The sequence below is a fragment of the Bombina bombina genome, chromosome 3 (assembly GCF_027579735.1).
Source record: "Bombina bombina isolate aBomBom1 chromosome 3, aBomBom1.pri, whole genome shotgun sequence".
Lineage (NCBI taxonomy): Eukaryota > Metazoa > Chordata > Amphibia > Anura > Bombinatoridae > Bombina > Bombina bombina.
Genome location: NC_069501.1, coordinates 650,843,351 through 650,868,644, shown reverse-complemented (window position 1 = coordinate 650,868,644; position 25,294 = coordinate 650,843,351). Strand labels below are relative to the sequence as shown.

The 25,294-nt window shown below is 40.4% G+C and overlaps 1 protein-coding gene across 1 annotated transcript in view; it reads right to left on the bottom strand.

Annotated features, from left to right (window-relative positions):
• The window catches only part of VPS53 (VPS53 subunit of GARP complex), an 833,787-nt gene that overhangs the window by 442,453 nt on the left and 366,040 nt on the right, over window positions 1-25,294 (bottom strand). The window contains exons 8-9 of the mRNA XM_053707376.1: window positions 3,847-3,925; window positions 3,141-3,284 (exon numbers count right to left, since the gene is read on the bottom strand). Of these exons, the coding sequence (XP_053563351.1) occupies window positions 3,141-3,284; window positions 3,847-3,925 (223 nt within the window). The remainder of the gene's footprint in view (window positions 1-3,140; window positions 3,285-3,846; window positions 3,926-25,294) is intronic.

The following is a 25,294-nucleotide window of genomic DNA, read 5'->3' as shown; positions in this document are numbered from 1 at the left end:
ACATCTGAAATAGCAACAGCTGCGTCTGAAACCTCGCTTACTGAATGTCTGATTTTACTCTTGCGCTTTCCCTGCAACATTGGGAAAGCAGACAACGCATCTGAAACGGCAGAAGACATGAGAGAAGCGATGTCTTTTAAAGTAACTCCAGCGGGAGCTAGAGAGAAAGCGCAGGGCACTGCATGTGAGGGCGGTAAAGTTTGGGATGCTTGAGGAGAAAGCTGCGGCATAAATTGAACATTGCCATTAGATTCATGGACAGCATCCTCTTTAGAAAATGTTGGCTCAGAATTTTTTTTTATCCCTGTAGTTTCTATTCCTCAATACATGAGGAATAGAAAGGGATTGGTGGTGCCACATTGGCCTCAAAACATAACGAACAACTGACATTTTGTAGGGCCTCTTGGTCCATCTTTACTCACAATGAAACAATTTTTCAGTAAAAGTAAAAATCTTTTGATAAATTCACATATCCAAAAAAAACGTTACTGTCCCTTTAAATTTTAAACGGTAACTTTTTCTCTATTTGATTCTTTATTAAGGGTAGACAGGCTAGGAAGCTAAAATAACTCTGCAAAGCACCTCTACACCTCAGCAATCCTTTGCTGAGGTGTCTACCTGACCGCTGAAACCTCTAAGCAGGAGCCGTTTCCACGCAATCAGATCCGGTACTGGTATCAGCAGAAAGTACAGCCTCTGTCTAAATGCGTATGTGAGTTATTAACTGCGCATTGTAAAAAAGGGTCACATAAGAGCTCACCCTCCGTTGTCGGAAGTGAAGTGAATAAAGGCATGCATACACTATAGCCGCCTCCTCTAGTCCCGCCCATCGTGGGCGTAGCCAAAGTAACAATCTCCCGTGCTGAATACTAATAAGGTAAGAGATATATTCACTGCCAAAAACGTTACCAGCCCTAGTGCCTGCAACTCTGCTGTCCGATAGTGTTTCCTGATAACAAGGAGAATACATGTATTATAAAATAAAGTGCCCATTTATTAATAAAGGAATCCTTATATTCCTCATATGAAGTAGTGTGCCCAACTTTTTCTGTCTGATATTTCCCAGAAAATTAAAGTTAGCACATACCTTCTCTTCTGCCTGACAGCAAGGCAGGTCCCAGGTTTGAGATGTCCTCTCCCTCACATGGACCTGTGACAAGAAGAAAGGACTGAGTAAGACTTCTCAGTTTTTCAGAGTTAGGGCAGCATCAATATGGGAGGCGCAGTGAGAAGTATGTCCCACAAGTTCCCATTGCTACTAAAGAGACTGATATTGACTACGGCTACAACCTAGGACAAGCAGCACAATCTTGCATTACTTTTAAAAATAATAAACTCTTGATTGAAGAATCTTTTCTAGCACCTAATTTACCAACTCCTTGCACTTAATGTAGGCAAAGAGAATGGCTGGGTTGGGAGGGAAGGAAGGTGATATTGAACAGCTTTACTGTGGTGCTCTTTGCTGCCTCCTGCAGGGCAGGAGTGGTATTCCCAGTAGTAATTAAGATGATCATTGGACTCATTGTGTCATTAAAAAGAAATGTGAATATACTCAAGCCTACCCTCTTCCCTCTGGTATATTTAGACAGATAGCTCTGTGTTTAACTGCTAGAGGCTGCCCTCAACTCAGTAATAGCACAGTGAATATATTCTTTAAATTTAGGGGATTTGTTCAGTAGAGCCCCTCTGGATAAACCCTTTGTTGACTGCAAACATTCTAAACACTATGGTTTAAGAGCAGACTCAGCACATGAGGTACACAGCAGAGCAGGGGACACACTAGAACATCCTTACAAATCATACTGGGAAGGGATTAAATTATCAGTGGATTACCCATCCAGGGGATCAACATATTGTTATCAACGCTTATTGAGAAGCAGAAACTGCAATTCAGTGTTTAAGCTCTGGCATATAAGGGTGTTTCTTCCTCCTCCTAGTGAACTGGAGCATAATCCCACAAGCAATGTCTTATGAAAGAAAACCGTTTTTTGAAGCATCAGTTCCATTTTTTAACCCCAGTACTATTATTAAAGAAAAACTAATACTCAACACCACTTATTATTTAACATTTTACAAAATAAAGCAAAATTTAAGAAATTAAATATTGATATTTCTTAGTTCAGGCCCCTATACCTAACAAAACCCACTATGAAAAAGTTATATAAAAAAATAAATATATTTAGTTATATATTTATAGAGGAACCATGTATGGCAAGTCCTCACTCAACCACCATTTAAAAAAAAAAAAAAACCCCACTAACAACAACAGAAAATCTTATTTTTCAAATGATCATTTAACCCCTTAAAGACAGCAAAGTAATATATAGCCCTGTAATAGCGTGGGCCTCCCTGTCTGTACTATTTCTGCATGCTTCACTGCCTAAGCCCTAAAAGCAAAAATGAAGAGTTAAAATGACACAAAGCACTTTGAGATTGTAATATAAAAAATCTGTATTATTTCTTAATTTATTCTGTACTTCTTTCCTGTATTTTAATGGTTTTTAATTCTAAAAATTGTTTTTTGTTGCTTTTTTTATTTAAAGTTAAAAAGTGCACACTGCAGACTTCACAAGCCTAACCATGCCACATACATGTACCAAACTGACTCAGCAGAAGTTATAAAATACAACAAAAATAAAGTTTTTAGCTAACAAAATGGTGAGTCTAGTCTAGTCCAGTAACAAGTCTGGATTGGTTCCTCCAAATAAGCCAAGGGGGAGTTTGGCCATTGCATCTTAATTTCTTGCAAAACTAGACACACACACACATACATTTAGAAAAAGACCACCTCTTTTTACATTTTACTTTGGGTCTAAGAACCACATTTTGACTATTCTAGTAGAGCACATTAAAAATATTAAAAAAATGTTATGGGGTCAATGACAAACTAATCATTTATCTACAAAATGTACCATTAAATTGTAGGGGGATAGTTGTAAATACATTTTTAGATTAGCCAAATGATGGTTATTAATCCCTATATTAGATTAAGAAATAAAATTAAGAAATTTAAAGCACTTTTTGCCCTCCCACATTTAAAAGTGAAACAGTAAATGAACATGTAGCTTATTTGTATGTATTTAATTTCACACATGTGCGAGTGTGATCATGTAAATCCGTTGTGTAACGGACATGCTTACATCTTGATTTTCCTGGAAAAGCACCAGGTATTCAGAGAGATGCTGTCTGATGAACTTCTTGATGATCTCTTGCTTAATCCGTGAATCCAGAACATTGGCAACCAAGCAGGCATCGCGCAGGACGTTACTGGGTCCACCAGGCCGCTGGCAAAACGTTAAAAAGAAAGCTATAAGATTGAGCAATTTTTATTTTTACATAGCAGTGCACTGTTACATTCTGTAATAAAACTTTCTTAGAAATGCTCAGTGCTTTATTTTGTACAAGGCAGATATTTGATTTTCTTGTTTACAATAAACCAGGACATAACCTGTATTAATATTACACGCACACATCATTAACCTGTAAGAATAGGGTCAAACAAATAATGTCGTACATGCAGCCACAAACAAATTTAAGAAAGATTATTTCTTAAGAATTATTTTATTTAAACTTTTTCAAAATTAATATTTAGAGAATCATGCTCAGCAACCGTACATATAAATACAGATAACTACAAACAATAGATGCATACAGAGGAAACATATATTATTCAGTTGCAGGGAACTAGAGAATTCTGAGTACTGGAGGAGTAATAAGGCTACTGGGCAAGATAAAATATACTGGAAGGCTGCACTATGGCCCTTAGGTCTTATGCTGGATAACCCTATGTTACTGAATCCAATTGTAAACATTCCATACTATATCATGGTCTCTGCAGTAACTGACCTTAGTGCCTTGTGATGGGAAAGCTTCCTCAAAATCAGCTAAGATCTGTCGGCCTAATTCAGTCTGAGCAGCTTTAACTCTGGAGAAAACAATGATTTAGTGCATTAATACATTTTCATTTAAATGATGTGATATATATTATATACAAAAATAATTCAAATGACAAATAAGAGTGGTAAAAAGAGTTTCAATTAAACCATCTAAAATATTGTCCAATTACCATTTCACCACCTCCATTTAGAGCTGCGCACTGAATACTGCTGCCCAGATCCTAATACACAACTGAAAATATTTTGTCAGAACAGCGACTATCAGACTGCTAATGCTTGAATATAAAATATTATGCTTTCTCTTATTTTGATAAAAAAATAGTTATTTCTCTTACCAATGGGCATGTGTAGGTCAACAGGGGTTAAATAGGATGGGATTTTTTGTTTGTTTTTTTCATATTTTTTATAGTTAAAATAGATTTGACTGGAAATGCTAAATGTCCATCAGTAAAGCTCCAAGTGATATGCTATGGGGAAATTTATTTTTATAGTTTAAAGGGACAGTCAACACAAAAATTGTTATTGTTTAAAAAGATAGAAAATGCCTTTTTATACACATTCCCCAGCTTTGCACAACCAACATGGTTATATTAACATACTTTATAACCTTTAAACCTCTAAATGAATATACTATTTACCTCTGTGATTACCTTGTATCTAAGCCTCTGCAGACTGCCCCCTTATTTTAGTTCTTTTGACAGACATGCATTTTAGCCAATAAGTGCTGACTCCTAGGTAACTCCACGTGCGTGAGCACAATATTATCAATATGGCACACCTAACGCCCTATAGCTGTGAAAAAAACTGTCAAAATGCCCTCAGATAAGAGGCGGTCTTCAAGGGCTTAGAGATTGGTGTATGAGCCTAAATATTTTTAGCTTTTAACAAAGAATATCAAGAGAACAAAGCAAATTTGATGCTAAAAGTAAATTGGAAAGTTGTTTAAAATTACATGCCCTATCGGAATCATTATAGTTTAATTTTGAATAGACTGTCCCTTTAAGACATTTTTGGAATGCTCAGATTGCAAATGTTTACTATTCTAAATGTCAAAATTAAGAAATGTAATATAAATATTCTCAAGAGCTTTATTCTGGTAAGTAATCTTATTTTTTATTAACTATGTTGATAGAGGTTTTGGTTTAGACAAAGGAACATCCTACTACGAGTACCTAATACAAACAGTTATGACTTTTCTCACAAAAACGCCATAAATTGTTATCATCCAGCTGAGTAAATGTAATTAGAAACTTAGTAAACATTAGCAAACATGGTCATACTCAACATCTGTAAAGACATCTAGCTCTTGAATCATTTAGTGTTATGTTTATTTCTATTTTTTTTTATTTAGAATTGAAAAATATTAAACGGTGCTCTCAAAGTAAACATAAAAAGAAACAAATTGCGTAAAAAAAACAGCAAACAAAATTAGCACTAAGAATTTCTCACTGTAGCCCCTGCCCCCAGTGTCATAAAATTGGAGCATTTTTTATTCTGCCAGCTCCGAGCATGAGACTCCGTGTTGGTCTAGTCTATTCACTTAATACAAAACCAACTCTGGAAGTTTAATGACATCATACAGATAAGAAATGGACACTGCACAAATAAAATTTAAAAAAATAATAAAAAGAATAATACGTATTGCAATGATTTTATTAAGTCTATACCACTGCTTAGTAGATATGTGAATTCAGCAGTTTCGTTTACTGCTGATTGTGGAAGGCGGCAGCTGCTTTCAGTATTCAGCTCTTTTTGGAGCCGGATTTATTCTTGTGAAAGTGCAACACACTAAGATCAGTGCAAATCAAGATTTTGCACATTCGCAAGAATAAATCCGGCTCCAAAAAGAGAAAATGCTGCAAGTGGCCGCCTTCTTCCATATTTGGCAATAAACAAAGTTGCCGAAAGCTTAGTGCTTTTTTTATTACAACATTAATGGAGTAATGTTACAAAAAGTTTGTACTTGTATGTAGAAAATTTGCTTTATGCAGCTTTAAAATGCCAGTAATCTTGCAAAACCACAAGATCTTTGTGCTTAGCCTACCAGAAACAGTAGACAGGGATTGGCAGTGATCTGAAAAGAATGGAGCTGTCTGCCTTTTTACTCTTGTGGTACAGCTATTCTATCTCTGTAAAATACTTCACAGGCCATCTCAATCCTTCTTAAAGTGATTCAAGACTGAGTAACTTCGTCTTCAGATAAAGAAATGATACAGTTCAGCCATGGTGATGGCAGTTAGAACAAATAAAGAAGGCAAAAAGCATGGAAGGAGTAAAATGCAATCAAAAAAACAAAAATGGACTTAAAGAAAAAAACTTAATGTGTAGAACCAGTAAACTTTTATACGGCACCAGCTGCTATATTTTGGAAAGACAAATGTAAGAAGAAAATCCCAAAACCTAAGAACCAGCTAAAATTGTTATGAGAAAGAAACAAAATCTGAAAAAACAGAATTTATGCTTACCTGATAAATTACTTTCTCTTGCGGTGTATCCAGTCCACGGATTCATCCTTACTTGTGGGATATTCTCCTTCCCTACAGGAAGTGGCAAAGAGAGCACACAGCAGAGCTGTCCATATAGCTCCCCCCTAGCTCCACCCCCCAGTCATTCGACCAAAGGTTAAGAAGCCAAAGGAGAAACCATAGGGTGCAGTGGTGACTGTAGTTTAAACAAATTTTTTATTTATAAATTGTTTTTTTTATATACCTGACTTAATTGCCATGGCGGGCCGTGGACTGGATACACCGCAAGAGAAAGTAATTTATCAGGTAAGCATAAATTCTGTTTTCTCTTGCAAGGTGTATCCAGTCCACGGATTCATCCTTACTTGTGGGATACCAATACCAAAGCTTTAGGACACGGATGAAGGGAGGGAACAAGACAGGTACCTTAAATGGAAGGCACCACTGCTTGCAAAACCTTTCTCCCAAAAATAGCCTCCGAAGAAGCAAAAGTATCGAATTTTTAAAATTTGGCAAACGTATGCAGTGAAGACCAAGTCGCTGCCTTACAAATCTGTTCAACAGAAGCCTCATTTTTGAAAGCCCATGTGGAAGCCACTGCTCTGGTAGAATGAGCAGTAATTCTTTCAGGAGGCTGCTGGCCAGCAGTCTCATAGGCCAAACGGATGATGCTTTTCAGCCAAAAGGAAAGAGAGGTAGCAGTCGCTTTCTGACTTCTCTTACCAGAATAGATAACAAACAAAGAAGATGTTTGTCTGAAATCCTTAGTTGCTTGTAAATCGAACTTTAAAGCACAAACTACATCAAGATTATGCAAAAGACGTTCCTTCTTCGAAGATGGGTTAGGACACAGAGAAGGAACAACTATTTCCTTGTTAATATTCTTGTTAGAAACAACTTTAGGAAGAAAACCAGGTTTGGTACGCAAAACTATCTGCGTGGAACACCAGATAAGGTGGTTCACACTGTAAGGCATATAATTCTGAGACTCTTCGAGCAGAAGAGATAGCTACCAAAAACAAAAAACTTTCCAAGATAACAACTTAATATCTATGGAATGTAAAGGTTCAAACGGAACCCCTTGAAGAACTGAAAGAACTAGATTTAGACTCCATGGCGGAGCCACAGGTTTATAGACAGGCTTGATTCTGACTAAAGCCTGTGCAAACACTTGAACGTCCGGTACCTCTGCCAGACGCTTGTGCAAAAGGATAGACAGAGCAGATATCTGTCCCTTTAAAGAACTAGCCGACAATCCTTTCTCCAAACCGTCTTGGAGAAAGACAATATCCTGGGAATCCTAATCCTACTCCATGAGTAACCCTTGGATTCACACCAACAAAGATATTTCCACCATATCTTATGGTAGATTTTCCTAGTGACAGGCTTTCTAGCCTGAATCAGAGTATCAATAACTGACTCAGAGAAACCATGCTTTGATAGAATCAAGCGTTCAATCTCCAAGCAGTCAGACGCAGAGAAACTAGATTTGGATGCTTGAATGGACCCTGTATTAGAAGGTCCTGCCTCAATGGCAGTGTCCATGGTGGAACAGATGACATGTCCACTAGGTCTGCATACCAAGTCCTGCGTGGCCATGCAGGCGCTATCAAAATCACTGACGCCTTCTCCTGCTTGATTCTGGCGACCAGACGAGGGAGAAGAGGAAACGGTGGGAAAACATAAGCCAGATTGAAGGACCAAGGCGCTACTAAAGCATCTATCAATGCCACCTTGGGGTCCCGGGACCTGGATCCGTAGAGAGGAAGCTTGGTGTTCTGACGGGACGCCATCAGGTCCAACTCTGGAATGCCCCATAGCTGAGTCAGCTGGGCAAATACCTCCGGGTGGAGTTCCCACTCCCCCGGGTGAAAAGTCTGACGACTTAGAAAATCCGCCTCCCAGTTGTCTACACCTGGGATGTGAATTGCTGAGAGATGGCAGGAGTGGGCCTCCGCCCACCTGATTATTTTGGTTACTTCCCTCATCCCCCCTGATGATTGAAGTAAGCTACAGTCGTAATGTTGTCCGACTGGAATCTTATGAATTTGGCCGCAGCTAGGTGAGGCCATGCCTGAAGTGAGTTGAAAATCGCCCTCAGTTTGAGCTACAGATGGCCGAGGAATGGAATGAAGAACTCGGCAAGTAGTTAAAAGTTTCAACTTTCTGATCTCCGTCAGAAATATTTTCATTTCTACCGAATCTATTGGTGTTCCTAGGAAGGGAACCCCTGTGAGTGGGGACAGGGAACTCTTTTTGATGTTCACCTTCCACCCGTGAGACCTTAAAAAGGCCAATACAATCTCCGTGTGAGCCTTGGCTCTGTGAAAAGAAGGCGCCTGAATTAAGATGTCGTCCAAATAAGGCGCCACTGCTATGCCCCGCGGTCTTAGAACCGCCAGAAGGGACCCTAGCACATTTGTGAAAATTCTGGGAGCAGTGGCTAAACCGAATGGAAGAGCCACAAACTGGTAATGCTCGTCTAGAAAAGCGAACCGGAGGAACTGATGATGATCTTTGTGTATTGAGATATGCAGGTACGCATCCTTTAGATCCACGGTAGTCATATATTGACCTTCCTGGATCATAGGTAAGATTGTCCGAATGGTCTCCATCTTGAATGATGAGACTCTGAGGAATTTGTTTAGAAATTTGAGATCCAGGATTGGTCTGAAAGTTCCTTCTTTTTTGGGAACCACAAACAGGCTTGAGTAAAACCCCAACCCTTGTTCCGCAATTGGAACTGGGTGGATCACTCCCATTGAGTCTAGGTCTTCTACACAGCGTAAGAACGCCTCTTTCTTTGTCGTGTCTGTAGACAGACGAGAAATATGGAACCTTCCCCTTGGAGGGGAGTCCTTGAATTCTAGAAGATATCCCTGGGTAACAATCTCTAAAGCCCAGTGATCGAGAACATCTCTTGCCCAGGCCTGAGCGAAGAGAGAAAGTCTGCCCCCTACTAGATCCGGTTCCGGATCGGGGGCTACCCCGTCATGCTGTCTTGGTAGCAGCTGCAGGCTTTTTGGCCTGTTTACCCTTGTTCCAGCCCTGATAAGGCTTCCAGGTTGCGTTACCCTCTTGCTTTGCAGCTGTAGAGGCTGAAGCGGGACCGCTCCTGAAATTAGGAAAGGAACGAAAACTAGCTTTGTTTTTAGCCATAAAAGGCTTGTCCTGGGGGAGAGCATGGCCCTTTCCCCGGTGATTTCTGAAATAATCTCTTTAAATTCTGGCCCGAAAAGGGTCTTTCCCTTGAAAGGGATATTTAACAATTTGGATTTTGACGACACATCGGCCGACCATGACTTGAGCCAAAGCGCTCTGCGTGCCATAATGGCGAAGCCTGAATTTTTTGCCGCCAACTTAGCTAATTGCAAAGCGGCATCTGTGATAAATGAATTAGCCAGCTTTAGAGCCTTAATTCTATCCATAATTTCGTCATATGAGGTCTCCGTCTGGAGCGACTCCTCCAGCGCTTCAAACCAGAAAGCTGCTGCAGTAGTTACAGGAACAATGCAGGCAATAGGTTGGAGAAGAAAGCCTTGTTGAGCAAAGATTTTCTTAAGTAAACCTAACTTTTTATCCATAGGATCTTTAAAAACACAACTGTCTTCAATTGGTATGGTTGTGCGCTTAGCAAGTGTTGAAACAGCCCCCTCTACCTTAGGGACTGTCTGCCACGAGTGCCGCCGAGGGTCAGTTATGGGGACCATTTTCTTAAAAATAGGTGGGGGGACAAAAGAGACACCTGGTCTATCCCACTCCCTAGTAACAATATCCGCAATCCTCTTAGGGATCGGAAATGCATCAGTGTATACAGGAACCTCTAGGTACTTGTCCATTTAACGCAACTTCTCGGGGACCACCATAGGGTCACAATCATCTAGAGTAGCTAATACCTCCCTGAGCAAAACGCGGAGGTGTTCCAATTTAAACTTAAATGCTAATGAATCTGACTCTGCCCGATGAGAAACCTTTCCTGAATCGGAAATTTCTCCCTCAGACATCAAATCCCTCACCTCCATTTCAGAGCGTTGTGAGGGTACATCAGATAAGGCTACCAAAGCTTCAGACTGCTCATAATCTGTTCTTAAAACAGAGCTATTACGCTTTGTAGGAAAAACTGGCAGTTTGGATAGAAAGGCAGCAAGGGAATTATCCATAACTGTCGCTAGTTGTTGCAATGTAATAGGGGCAGACACACTAGAGGCACTAAGCGTCCCTTGCGCGGCCGTAACTGGTTGTGACACATGGGGAGAGGTAGACGGACTATCCTCATTACCTTCAGTCTGAGAATCATCTTGGGCCACATTTTTAAGTGCAACAATATGATATTTAAAGTGTATAGACATATTAGTGCAATTGGGACACATTCTGAGAGGGGGTTCCACCATGGCTTCTAAACACATTGAACAAGGATTTTCCTTAGTGTCAGACATGTTTAACAGACTAGTAGCATACACAAGCAAGCTTGGAAAACACTTTAATCAAATAAAAAACACAATTTGAAAAAAACTTTACTGTGCCTTTAAGAAATAAAAAGAGCACACAATTTTATAAAACAGTGAAAAATGCACCAATCCTTTTGAAATTTTCACAGTATGTACCTAAGGCTTTAATAAGATTGCACAGCAAGTTTCAGAACGATTAACCCCTTAATGCCCGAACCGGAGCAGCCTAATGCCAACAACCGGTTAACAAACTACAGCACCTTGCCACAGCTTACTACTGTGGCCCTACCTGCCCTTAGGGATCAGTTTTGGGGAAATAAAGCTTCTTCTAGGCCCTCAATCAGCAGCTGGACCCTCCATGTTAAGCAGCATGAAACAGTCTCTCAATTCTAAGTGCGCATCTGAGGCGCGAAATTAGGCCTCTCCCACTCCACTCCGGAGTTGTGAGGCCTACAAAAATTACTTCTAAGTGACTAAATTTATGCCATGTGGATAATAACCCCAGTAAAACACTCCAAAGTGCCTAAAAAGGTGTCTCCAATGAGTATTTTTTAATAAATAATCGATTACCCTGCCTTAGTGTCAACCAGCCTATTTAGCCCTGTCATGTAAGCATTCAATTCTATACTAAGTCTCAGAACATAGCTTACCCTCCCCACATGGGGATATTGTCAGTCTTCTAGCATTATCTCAGTCTTGTCTAGAAAAAAATGACTGAACATACCTCATTGTAGTCAAGCCTGCAAACTGTTCCCCCCAACTGAAGTTTTCTGGTACTCCTCAGTCCTGTGTGGGAACAGCAGTGGATTTTAGTTACAACGTGCTAAAATCATTTTCCTCTCAGTAGAAATCTTCATCACTTTTCTGCTAGAGAGTAAATAGTACAAACCGGTACCATTTAAAAATAACAAACTCTTGATTGAAGATATAAAACTACAATTCTAACACCACATTCACTTTACCCTCCCTGAGAGAGAACCTAGTGAGTTAACGCGGCAAAGAGAATGACTGGGGGGTGGAGCTAGGGGGGAGCTATATGGACAGCTCTGCTGTGTGCTATCTTTGCCACTTTCTGTAGGGAAGGAGAATATCCCACAAGTAAGGATGAATCCGTGGACTGGATAAACCTTGCAAGATAAATATATATTAAAATAAACAAATAATTCTGCAGCTGCATTTGATATTATTTATAATAGCCCAATCCTGCACTAAGGACGTCCTTATATATATACGAGGACCAAGGGACAAACAAATTAAAGGATTGTCTAAAAACTTTTGTAAATTGAAAGTAGAATTGCTCTTATAATATCTAAATTAAGTAAGAGAACATCAAATTAATTATTTTGATTAAGACAAGGAGATGAGCTATAATCTCCTGATTGATGATGTCAGAAAAATCACAGGAGGTTAAAAAAACTACAACAAAAAAAAAAAAAAAAACAGAAAGTCCTCCAGCATAAGATATTGCTAAAAGCAGCAACAATTTCTAAGACAGAAGCTAAATGTCCAAAGCATGCAAATATAGAAACCTAAAAAGCTTGTAAAAAATAAATGTAATGTTCCAAAGAGGAAAAATTGGTTTAGGCACTAGAGTGCCTATATCCTTACGAAGGGCCTGATGATCAAAAACCTTGCTGGCATGGAGAGAAATCACACAAAATCTTTTGGATTTTTTTATACATTAGATTGTAATATAGTGGTGTCTCATTCACATAAAAAAACATTACATAGTAATATAAACATCTCTAAAGATAAAAAGTTTGTGTTTCTAATTTTTTTTGAGAAGCCTCACTGTACTGATGAGATTTCTTAGATCATCTCGCCTGAGCAGAGAGCTTTAGATCATCTGTCCCTAAGCCTGATCAAAGCCTTGAGGTCAAAACACTTAGCAATTTTCAAGTAGTATCAAAAAGGCAAAGCAGAAATATAAAAGCAGATCTGTTAGTTTCCAAACCAACTTGCAATAAGAATTCTTGGAATTGTAAAAGAACGGCAGCTAAAACTCTGGTTTTCAAAAGCAAGAAAGAAACATCAAATTTGAGAAATTTTACTTAAATCGCCTGAAATAAGGTGTTCAATACCGCACCGATGAGACCTATTTGCAATAAAAAAACTAAATTTATGCTTACCTGATAAATTACTTTCTTTTACGATATGACGAGTCCATGGATTTTATCCTTACTTGTGGGATATTAACCTCCTGCTAACAGGAAGTGGCAAAGAGCACCATAGCAGAGCTGTATATATAGCCCCTCCCTTCCCCTCCACCTCCAGTCATTCGGCCGAAGGTTATAGGAAGAGAAAAGTAAAGGCTAAAAAGGTGCAGAGGTGACTGAAGTTTAAAAAAAAAATAAAAAAAAAATCTGTCTTAAAATAACTGGGTGGGCCGTGGACTCGTCATTTTGTAAAAGAAAACATAATTTATGTAAGAACTTACCTGATAAATTCATTTCTTTCATATTGGCAAGAGTCCATGAGCTAGTGACATATGGGATATACAATCCTACCAGGAGGGGCAAAGTTTCCCAAACCTCAAAATGCCTATAAATACACCCCTCACCACACCCACAATTCAGTTTAACGAATAGCCAAGCAGTGGGGTGATAAAAAAAGGAGTAGAAAGCATCAACAAAGGAAATTTGGAAATAATTGTGCTTTATACAAAAAATCATAACCACCATAAAAAGGGTGGGCCTCATGGACTCTTGCCAATTACATGAAAGAAAACATAATTTATGTAAGAACTTACCTGATAAATTCATTTCTTTCATATTGGCAAGAGTCCAGGAGGCCCATCCTTTTTATGGTGGTTATGATTTTTTGTATAAAGCACAATTATTTCCAAATTTCCTTTGTTGATGCTTTCTACTCCTTTCTTTATCACCCCACTGCTTGGCTATTCGTTAAACTGAATTGTGGGTGTAGTGAAGAACTTTTCTACCAAAAACTGCTTCCGAAGAAGCAAATATATCAAAATGGTAGAATTTAGTAAATGTATGCAAAGAGTGGCTGCTTTGCAAATCTGATCAACTGAAGCTTCATTCTTAAAAGCCCATGAAGTAGAGACTGATCTAGTAGAATGAGCTGTAATTCTCTGAGGCGGGGTTTGACCCGACTCCAAATAAGCTTGATGAATCAAAAGTTTCAACCAAGAAGCCAAGGAAATAGCAGAAGCTTTCTGACCTTTCCTAGGACCAGAAAATAAAACAAATAGACTAGAAGTCTTCCTGACATTTTTAGTAGCTTCCACATAATATTTCAAAGCTCTTACCACATCCAAAGAATGTAAGGATCTCTCCAAAGAATTCTTAGGATTAGGACATAAAGAAGGGACAACAATTTCTCTACTAATGTTGTTAGAATTCACAACCTTAGGTAAAAATTGAAAAGAAGTCTGCAAAACTGCCTTATCTTGATGAAAAATCAGCAGATAGCTCAGAAACTCTTCTAGCAGAAGAGATAGCCAAAAGGAACAACACTTTCCAAGAAAGTAGTTTAATGTCCAAAGAATGCATAGGTTCAAATGGAGGAGCCTGTAAAGCCCTCAGAACCAAATTAAGACTCCAAGGAGGAGAAACTGACTTAATGACAGGCTTAATACAAACTAAAGCCTGTATAAAACAGTGTATATCAGGAAGTATAGCAATTTTTCTGTGAAATAAAACAGAAAGAGCGGAGATTTGGCCTTTCAAGGAACTTGCAGAAAAACCCTTATCCAAACCATCCTGAAGAAACTGCAAAATTCTAGGAATTCTAAAAGAATGCCAGGAGAAATTATGAGAAGAACACCATGAAATGTAAGTCTTCCAAAATCTATAATAAATCTTTCTAGAGACAGATTTACGAGCTTGTAACATAGTATTAATCACTGAATCAGAGAAACCTCTATGACTTAGAACTAAGCGTTCAATTTCCATACCTTCAAATTTAATGATTTGAGATCCTGATGGAAAAACGGACCTTGAGATAGTAGGTCCGGCCGTGAAGGAAGTGGCCAAGGCGGGCAACTGGACATCCGAACCAGATTCGCATACCAAAACCTGTGTGGCCATGCTGGAGCCACCAGCAACACAAAAGACTGTTCCATGATGATTTTGGAAATCACTCTTGGAAGGAGAACTAGAGGCGGGAAGATGTAAGCAGGTTGATAACACCAAGGAAGTGTCAGCGCATCCACTGCTTCCGCCTGAACATCCCTGGACCTGGACTGGTATCTGGGAAGTTTCTTGTTTAGATTAGAGGCCATGAGATCTATCTCTGGAAGCCCCCACATCTGAACAATCTGAGAAAACACATCTGGATGGAGAGACCACTCCCCTGGATGTAATAATCCGCCTCCCAATTGTCTACACCTGGGATATGCACCGCAGAGATTAGACAGGAGCTGGATTCCGCCCAAGCAAGTATCCAAGATACTTCTTTCATAGCTTGGGGAATGTGAGTCCTACCCTGATGATTGACATAAGCCACAGTGTGATATTGTCTGTCTGAAAACAAATGAACGGTTCTCTCTTTAGTAGAGGCCAGAACTGAAGAGCCCTGAGAATTGCACGGAGTTCTAAAATATTTATTGGTAATCTCGCCTCTTGAGATTTCCAAACCCCTTGTGCTGTCAGAGACCCCCAAACAGCTCCCCAACCTGAAAGACTCACATCTGTTGTACAAAACAGTGTATATCAGGAAGTATAGCAATCTTTCTGTGAAATAAAACAGAAAGAGCGGAGATTTGTCCTTTCAAGGAACTTGCAGACAAACCCTTATGCAAACCATCCTGAAGAAACTGTAAAATTCTAGGAATTCTTAAAGAATGCCAGGAGAATTTATGGAGAAGAACACCATGAAATGTAAGTCTTCCAAACTCTATAATATATCTTTCTAGAGACAGATTTACGAGCTTGTAACATAGTATTAATCACTGAGTCAGAGAAACCTCTATGACTTAGAACTAAGCGTTCAATTTCCATACCTTCAAATTTAATGATTTGAGATCCTGATGGAAAAACGGACCTTGAGAAAGTAGGTCCAGCCGTAACGGAAGTGGCCAAGGCGGTCAACTGGACATCCGAACCAGATCCGCATACCAAAACCTGTGTGGCCATGCTGGAGCCACCAGCAACACAAAAGACTGTTCCATTATGATTTTGGGGATTACTCTTGGAAGGAGAACTAGAGGTGGGTAGATGTAAGCAGGATGATAACACCAAGGAAGTGTCAGCGCATCCGCTGCTTCCGCCCGAACATCCCTGGACCTGGACAGGTATCTGGGAAGTTTCTTGTTTAGATGAGAGGCCATCAGATCTATCTCTGGAAGAACCCACATTTGAACAATCTGAGAAAATACATCTGGATGGAGAGACCACTCCCCTGGATGTAAAGTCTGGCGGCTGAGATAATCCGCCTCCCAATTGTCTACACCTGGGATATGCACCGCAGAGATTAGACAGGAGCTGGATTCCGCCCAAGCAAGTATCCAAGATACTTCTTTCATAGCTTGGGGACTGTGAGTCCCACCCTGATGATTGACATAAGCCACAGTTGTGATATTGTCTGTCTGAAAACAAATGAACGGTTCTCTCTTTAGCAGGGGCCAGAACTGAAGAGCCCTGAGAATTGCACGGAGTTCTAAAATATTTATTGGTAATCTCGCCTCTTGAGATTTCCAAACCCCTTGTGCTGTCAGAGATCCCCAAACAGCTCCCCAACCTGAAAGACTTGCATCTGTTGAGATCACAGTCCAGGTTGGGCGAACAAAAGAAGCCCCTTGAACCAAACAATGGTGATCTATCCACCATGTCAGAGAGTGTCGTACATTGGGATTCAAGGATATTAATTGTGATATCTTTGTATAATCCCTGCACCATTGATTCAGCATACAAAGCTGTAGAGGTCTCATGTGAAAACGAGCAAAGGGGATTGCGTCCGATGCTGCAGTCATGAGACCTAAAACTTCCATGCACATAGCCACTGAAGGGAATGACTGAGACTGAAGGAGCCGACATGCTGCGACCAATCTTAAACGTCTCTTGTCTGTTAGAGACAGAGTCATGGACACTGAATCTATCTGGAAGCCTAAAAAGGTGACCCTTGTCTGAGGAATCAAGAAACTTTTTGGTAAATTGATCCTCCAACCATGTTTCCGAAGAAACAACACTAGTTGATTCGTGTGAGATTCTGCAGTATGTAAAGACTGAGCTAGTACCAAGATATCGTCCAAATAAGGAAACACCGCAATACCCTGTTCTCTGATTACAGATAGTAGGGCAACCAGAACCTTTGAAAAGATTCTTGGAGCTGTTGCTAGGCCAAATGGAAGAGCAACAAATTGGTAATGCTTGTCTAGAAAAGAGAATCTCAGAAACTGATAGTGTTCTGGATGAATCAGAATATGAAGGTATGCATCCTGCAAGTCTATTGTGGACATATAATGTCCTTGCTGAACAAAAGGCAGAATAGTCCTTATAGTCACCATCTTGAAAGTTGGTACTCTTGCATAACGATTCAAAATTTTTAGATCCAGAACTGGTCTGAACAAATTTTCTTTCTTTGGTACAATGAAAAGGTTTGAATAAAATCCCAAACCTTGTTCCTGAGGAGGAACTGGCATGATTACCCCTGAAGACTCCAGGTCTGAAACACACTTCAGAAAAGCCTCAGCTTTTACTGGATTTACAGGAATGTGTGAGAGAAAAAATTTTCTCACAGGAGGTCTTACTTTGAATCCTATTCGATACCCTTGAGAGACAATGCTCTGAATCCAATGATTTTGGATAGATTTTATCCAAAAATCCTTGAAAACCCTTAATCTGCCCCCTACCAGCTGAGCTGGAATGAGGGCCGCACCTTCATGCGGACTTAGGGGCAGACTTTGGTTTCCTAAATGGCTTGGATTTATTCCAATTTGAGGAAGGCTTCCAACTGGAAGCAGATTCCTTGGGAGGAGGATTGAGTTTTTGTTCCTTATTCTGACGAAAGGAACGAAAACGGTTAGAAGCCTTAGATTTACCCTTAGGTTTTTTATCCTGAGGCAAAAAAACTCCTTTTCCTCCAGTGATAGTTGAAATAATAGAATCCAACTGAGAACCAAATAAATTATTACCTTGGAAAGAAAGAGATAGTAATCTAAATTTAGATGTCCTATCAGCATTCCAAGATTTAAGCCACAAAGCTCTTCTAGCTAATACAGCTAAAGACATGCAGGCCCATTTATCAAGCTCCGTATGGAGCTTGAAGGGCCGTGTTTCTGGCGAGTCTTCAGACTCGCCAGAAACACAAGTTATGAAGCAGCGGTCTAAAGACCGCTGCTTCATAACCCTGTCCGCCTGCTCTGAGCAGGCGGACAGGAACCGCCGGAAATCAACCCGATCGAATACGATCGGGTTGATTGACAGCTCCCTGCTGGCGGCCGATTGGCCGCGAGTCAGCAGGGGGCGGCGTTGCACCAGCAGCTCTTGTGAGCTGCTGGTGCAATGTTAAATGTGGAGAGCGTATTGCTCTCCGCATTTAGCGAGGTCTTGCGGACCTGATCCGCAGTGTCGGATCAGGTCCGCAAGCCCTTTGATAAATGGGCCCCATGGATCTAACATCAATTTTGATAATATCAAAAATGGCATCACAAATAAAATGATTAGCATGTTGCAGTAGGCGAACAATGCTAGATATGTCAGAATCCAATTCATGTTGTGCTAAATTTTCCAATCAGAAAGTTGATGCAGCCGCAACATCACCCAAAGAAATAGCAGGTCTGAGAAGATGACCTGAATATAAATAGGCCTTCCTTAGATAAGATTCAAGCTTCCTATCTAAAGGATCCTTAAAGGAAGTGCTATCTTCCATAGGAATAGTGGTACGTTTAGCAAGAGTAGAAATAGCCCCATCAACTTTGGGGATTTTTTCCCAAAACTCTATAGATTTTGCTGGTAAAGGATACAATCTCTTAAACCTTGAAGAAGGAATAAAGGAAGTACCTGGCTTATTCCATTCCCTAGAAATCATATCAGAAATAGCCTCATGAATGGGAAAAACACCTGAAGAAACCACAGGAGGTTTAAAAACAGCATTTAAACGTTTATTAGACTGAACGTCAATAGGACTGGTTACCTCAATATCCAAAGTAATTAACACTTCTTTTAATAAAGAACGCATATACTCTATTTTTAATAAATAAGTAGATTTGTCAGTGTCAATATCTGAGGAAGGATCTTCTGTTTCAGATAGATCCTCATCAGAAGAGGATGAATTATTATGTTGTTTGTCATTTGAAATGAGCTAAATGAGAAGTTTTAAAAGACCTTTTACGTTTATTATAAGGTGGAAATGCAGACAAAGCCTTCATAATAGATTCAGAAACAAATTCTTTAAAATTTACAGGTATATCATGCACATTAGAAGTTGAAGGAACTGCAACTGGCAATGTACTATTACTGATTGAAACACTATCTGCATGTAAAAGTTTATCATGACAACTATTACAAATGACATTCGGTGGAATAATTTCTACAAATTTTACAACAAATGCACTTAACTTTGGTAGAACGCCAAGTATGACGCACAACATAACGTAAACTTTTTTGGCGCCAAAAATGACCGTAAATGACACACTTGCGTCACTAATGACGCCGCCGTGTGAAAAGTCTCGACGTCACGTATAACGCCGGAAATGACATAGTTGCGTCAAAAACGTAATTTCCCACGCCAAAAAATTTTGCGCCAAAAATGACGCAATAAAGTCTAACATTTGACGCACCCGCGGGACTAATACCCGCAAATGCAAAAGTAATCAAATTGAAAAAGACTAAACCCCAGGTAAGAAACAATTTTCTTAAAGTGTTTATATTCCCAAATATGAAACTGACGGTCTGCAGAAGGAAATACATGAACCTGACTCATGGCAAATATAAGTACAATACATATATTTAGAACTTTATATAATTTGCATAAAGTGCCAAACCATAGCTGAGAGTGTCTTAAAGAGATACTAACCCCACATTTTTTCTTTCATGATTCAGATAAATCATGCAATTTTAAGCAACTTTCCAATTTACTCCTATTATCAATTTTTCTTTATTCTCATGTTATCTTGATTTGAAAACGCAATAATGAAAGGTTAGGATCCAGCCATTTTTAGTTCAGCACCTGGGTAGCGCTTGCCAATTGGTTTGCTACATTTAGCCACAAATCAGCAAGTGCTACCCAGGTGCTGAACAAAAAATAGGCTGGCTCTAAAGCTTACAGTACTGCATTTTCAAATCAAGATAGCATGAAAACAAAGAAAAATTGATAATAGGAGTAAATTAGAAAGGTGCTTAAAATCTCATGCTCTATCTGAATCATGAAAACAAAAATTGGGTTTAGTATCCCTTTAAGTAAATGAAAACATACTTACCAAAAGACACCCATCTACATATAGCAGATAGCCAAACCAGTACTAAAACAGTTCTTTAGTAGAGGTAATGGTAAATTTGAGAGTATATCGTCGATCTGAAAAGGGAGGTAGGAGATGAATCTCTACGACCGATAACAGAGAACCGATGAAAAAGACCCCCGTTAGGGAAATCATCGTATTCAATAGGTGATACTCCCTTCACGTCCCTCTGACATTCGCTGTACTCTGAGAGGAATCGGGCTTCAAAAATGCTGAGAAGCACATATCAACGTAGAAATCTTAGCACAAACTTACTTCACCACCTCCATAGGAGCCAAAGTTTGTAAAACTGAATTGTGGGTGTGGTGAGGGGTGTATTTATAGGCATTTTGAGGTTTGGGAAACTTTGCCCCTCCTGGTAGGATTGTATATCCCATATGTCACTAGCTCATGGACTCTTGCCAAATACATGAAAGAAAGTAATGTATGAGGTAAGCATAAATGTAGTTTTCTTTTACAAAGATATGACGAGTCTACGGATTTCATCCTTACTTGTGGGAAACCAATACCAAAGCAATAGGACACAGATGAAAGGGAGGGACAAGACAGGAACCTAAACGGAAGGCACAACTGCTTGAAGAACCTTTCTCCCAAAGATAGCAGAAGAAGAAACAAAAGTATAAAATTTGTAAAATTTGGAAAAAGTGTGAAGGGACGACCAAGTCGCAGCCTTACAAATCTGTTCCACAGATGCATCATTTTTAAAAGCCCATGTGGAAGCCACAGCCCTAGTAGAATGAGCCGTAATTCTTTCAGGAGGCTGCTGTCCAGCAGTCTCATATGCCAGGCGGATGATGCTTCTCAGCCAAAAAGAAAGAGGTAGCCAAACTTTTCTGACCCCTACGCTTTCCAGAATAAATAATGAATGAAGATGATTGACGCAAATCCTTAGTTGCCTGTAAGTAAAACTTTAAGGCACGGACCACGTCCACATTATATAACATACGCTCCTTCTTAGAAGAAGGATTAGGACACAAGGAAGGAACAACAATTTCCTGATTAATATTCTTATTTGAAACAACCTTAGGAAGAAAAACAGGTTTGGTACGTAAAACCACCTTATCAGAATGAAATATGAGATAAGGCGAATCACACTGTAACGCTGAAAGCTCAGAAACTCTTCGAGCAGAAGAAATAGCAACCAAAAACAGAACTTTCCAAGATAACAGTTTAATATCTATGGAATGCATAGGTTCAAATGGAACCCCTTGCAGAACTTGAAGAACTAAATTCAAACTCCAGGGAGGAGTAATAGATCTAAATACAGGCTTAATTCTAGATAGAGCTTGACAAAAAGACTGAACATCTGGTACATTTGCCAAACGTTTGTGAAACAGAATTGACAAAGCTGAAATTTGTCCTTTTAAGGAACTCGCTGATAACCCTTTCTGCAATCCTCCTTGGAGAAAATACAGAATCCTAGGAATCCTAATTTTACTCCATGAGTAACCCTTGGATTCACACCAATAAAGAAATTTACGCCATATCTTATGATAGATTTTTCTAGTGAAAGGCTTTCTAGCCTGTATCAAAGTATTGATAACTGAATCAGAGAATCCTCGCTTCGATAAAATCAAGCGTTCAATCTCCACGCAGTCAGCTGCAGAGAAATTAGATTTGGATGTTGGAAAGGACATTGAATGAGAAGGTCCTGTCTCAATGGAAGTTTCCACGGTGGCAGGAAGGAGATGTTCACAATATCTGCACACCAAGTCCTGCGTGGCCACGCAGGCCCTATCAGGATCACTGACGCTCTCTCCTGTTTTATTCAAGCAATCAAGCGTGGGAGGAGAGGAAACGGCGGAAACACATAAGCTAGGCGGAATAACCATGGCACTGCCAAGGCATCTATCAGTTCGGCCTGAGGATCCCTTAACCGGGATCCATATCTTGGAAGCTTGGCATTCTGTCGAGATGCCATCAGATCCAATTTCGGTTTGCCCCATTGACGAATCAATGAGGAAAATACCTCCGGGTGAAGTTCCCACTCCCCCGGATGAAAAGTCTGTTGACTTAGAAAATCTGCTTCCCAGTTCTCTACTCCTGGGATGTAGATCGCTGACAGATGACAAGAGTGGGACTCCGCCCAACTGATTATCTTGGATACCTCTATTATCGCTAAGGAACTCCTTGTTCCCCCCTGATGATTGACATATGCCACAGTCGTGATGTTGTCCGACTGGAATCTGATGTATTTGGCCGAAACCAACGAAGGCCACGCCTGAAGCGCATTGAAAATTGCTCTCAGTTCCAGAATATTGATTGGAAGAAGAGACTCCCCTTGAGTCCAAACACCCTGAGCCTTCAGGGAGTTCCAAACTGCACCCCAACCCAGAAGGCTGGCACCTGTTGTCACTATCACCCACGAGGGTCTGCGGAAACAAGTCTCTTGGGACAGATGATCGGGCAACAACCACCAAAGAAGAGAGAGTTTCTTGTCTCTTGATCCAGATTTATCTTGGGAAATAAATCTGAATAATCCCCATTCCACTGTCTGAGCATGCACAGTTGCAGTGGTCTGAGATGAAAGCGAGCAAACGGAACGGTGTCCATTGACGCTACCATTAATCCAATTACTTCCATAAACTTAGCCACTGATGGGTGAGGAATGGACTGAAGTGCTCGGCAAGTATTTAGAAACAGAATTTATGTTTACCTGATAAATTACTTTCTCCAACGGTGTGTCCGGTCCACGGCGTCATCCTTACTTGTGGGATATTCTCTTCCCCAACAGGAAATGGCAAAGAGCCCAGCAAAGCTGGTCACATGATCCCTCCTAGGCTCCGCCTTCCCCAGTCATTCGACCGACGTAAAGGAGGAATATTTGCATAGGAGAAATCATATGATACCGTGGTGACTGTAGTTAAAGAAAATAAATCATCAGACCTGATTAAAAAACCAGGGCGGGCCGTGGACCGGACACACCGTTGGAGAAATTAATTTATCAGGTAAACATAAATTCTGTTTTCTCCAACATAGGTGTGTCCGGTCCACGGCGTCATCCTTACTTGTGGGAACCAATACCAAAGCTTTAGGACACGGATGATGGGAGGGAGCAAATCAGGTCACCTAGATGGAAGGCACCACGGTTTGCAAAACCTTTCTCCCAAAAATAGCCTCAGAAGAAGCAAAAGTATCAAATTTGTAAAATTTGGTAAAAGTGTGCAGTGAAGACCAAGTCGCTGCCTTACATATCTGATCAACAGAAGCCTCGTTCTTAAAGGCCCATGAGCAAAGAGAGAAAGTCTGCCCCCCACCAGATCCTTCCCAGATCGGGGGCCAACACTTCATGCTGTTTTGGTAGCAGTGGCAGGTGACTTGGCCTGCTTACCCTTGTTCCAGCCTTGCATCGGCCTCCAGGCTGGCTTGGTTTGAGAAGTATTACCCTCTTGCTTAGAGGGTGTAGAATTTGAGGCTGGTCCGTTTCTGCGAAAGGGACGAAAATTTGGCTTCTTTTTAGCCTTAAAAGACCTATCCAGAGGAAGGGCGTGGCCCTTTCCCCCAGTGATGTCTGAAATAATCTCTTTCAAGTCAGGGCCAAACAGTGTTTTACCCTTGAAAGGGATGTTAAGCAAAAGCGCTCTGCGCGCCACAATAGCAAACCCTGAATTATTCGCCGCTAATCTAGCTAATTGCAAAGCGGCATCTAAAATAAAAAAGAGTTAGCCAATTTAAGAGCTTGAACTCTGTCCAAAACCTCCTCGTACGAAGATTCTTTATTGAGCGACTTTTCTAGTTCTTCGAACCAGAAACACGCAGCTGTAGTGACAGGAACAATGCATGAAATTGGTTGTAGAAGGTAACCTTGCTGAACAAACATCTTTTTAAGCAAACCCTCTAACCTTTAATCCATAGGATCTTGAAAGCACAACTATCTTCTATAGGAATAGAAGTGCGTTTGTTTAGAGTAGAAACCGCCCCCTCGACCTTGGGGACTGTATGCTATAAGTCCTTTCTGGGGTCGACTATAGGAACTAATTTCTTAAATATAGGGGGAGGACAAAAGGTATGCCGGGCCTTTCCCACTCCTTATTTACTATGTCCGCCACCCGCTTGGGTATAGGAAAAACATCGGGGGGCACCGGAACCTCTAGGAACTTGTCCATCTTACCTAATTTCTCTGGAATGACCAAATTGTCACAATCATCCAGAGTAGATAATACCTCCTTAAGTAGTGCGTGGAGATGTTGAAATTTAAATTTAAAAGTTACAATATCGGGGGCGTGTCCAAGCAGCGGCACAGAGTGGTCGCACTATTCTAGAGCTCTGAAGGAAAATGCAATAAATTGCCGATTATTGTAATAAACCTACAGCAATTACCCACAATACGATTATTTTCGTATTACTTCACAGATTATACAATAGAACCAGAGGAAAACGCTGTATTAATGAGATCAGAGACGGAATTGGACGATAGAGGCCTGTAGTGGCGGCACATTTGCAGGCAACGTCACCCCCCCCGGATCTCTGGGGGTATTTTGCTAGAACTGGCTATATATACTATACTTGCTGGCATTCTAGGCTCCTTACATCTATATTGACTTTCCGGACAATAGACAGGAAATATATTCAATATAATACAGCTATCAGCGGGCAATGATGTTGATCTCGCATACCGCCATGTGGTCCGATAACTTTTCTAGGAGGATCGATTCCCATCTAACTAAAATTGAACTATTGCTGAAAAATATGATGGACAGGGCACCAACGGAACAAGACTTACAGCTTCTGATAAGCAGACTACCGCCTGCCAAATTGTTGGGGACAGTACCGCCACGCTCAACAGACCACAGTCCGGACCCGACCTTGCAGAGAGAGGAGAACGAATGGCTAGACACAATGGCGAATGAGAAAACAATTCAGCGGGCTATCGACAGTACATCATCTTTCACACCGGCAAAGATGGATGTCAGACCTGATGCAGGGGAATCGCCTTCTATAATGCTGCTGTTTTCAGACCCTACAGGATCAGCGAAACCGGTGTTGCCATCGTGGGGGCTTGAGGGGGACCCTCGGGCGGCAGAAGATTTCATTACATTGAGCAACCCGACTACCAGTAAGTTT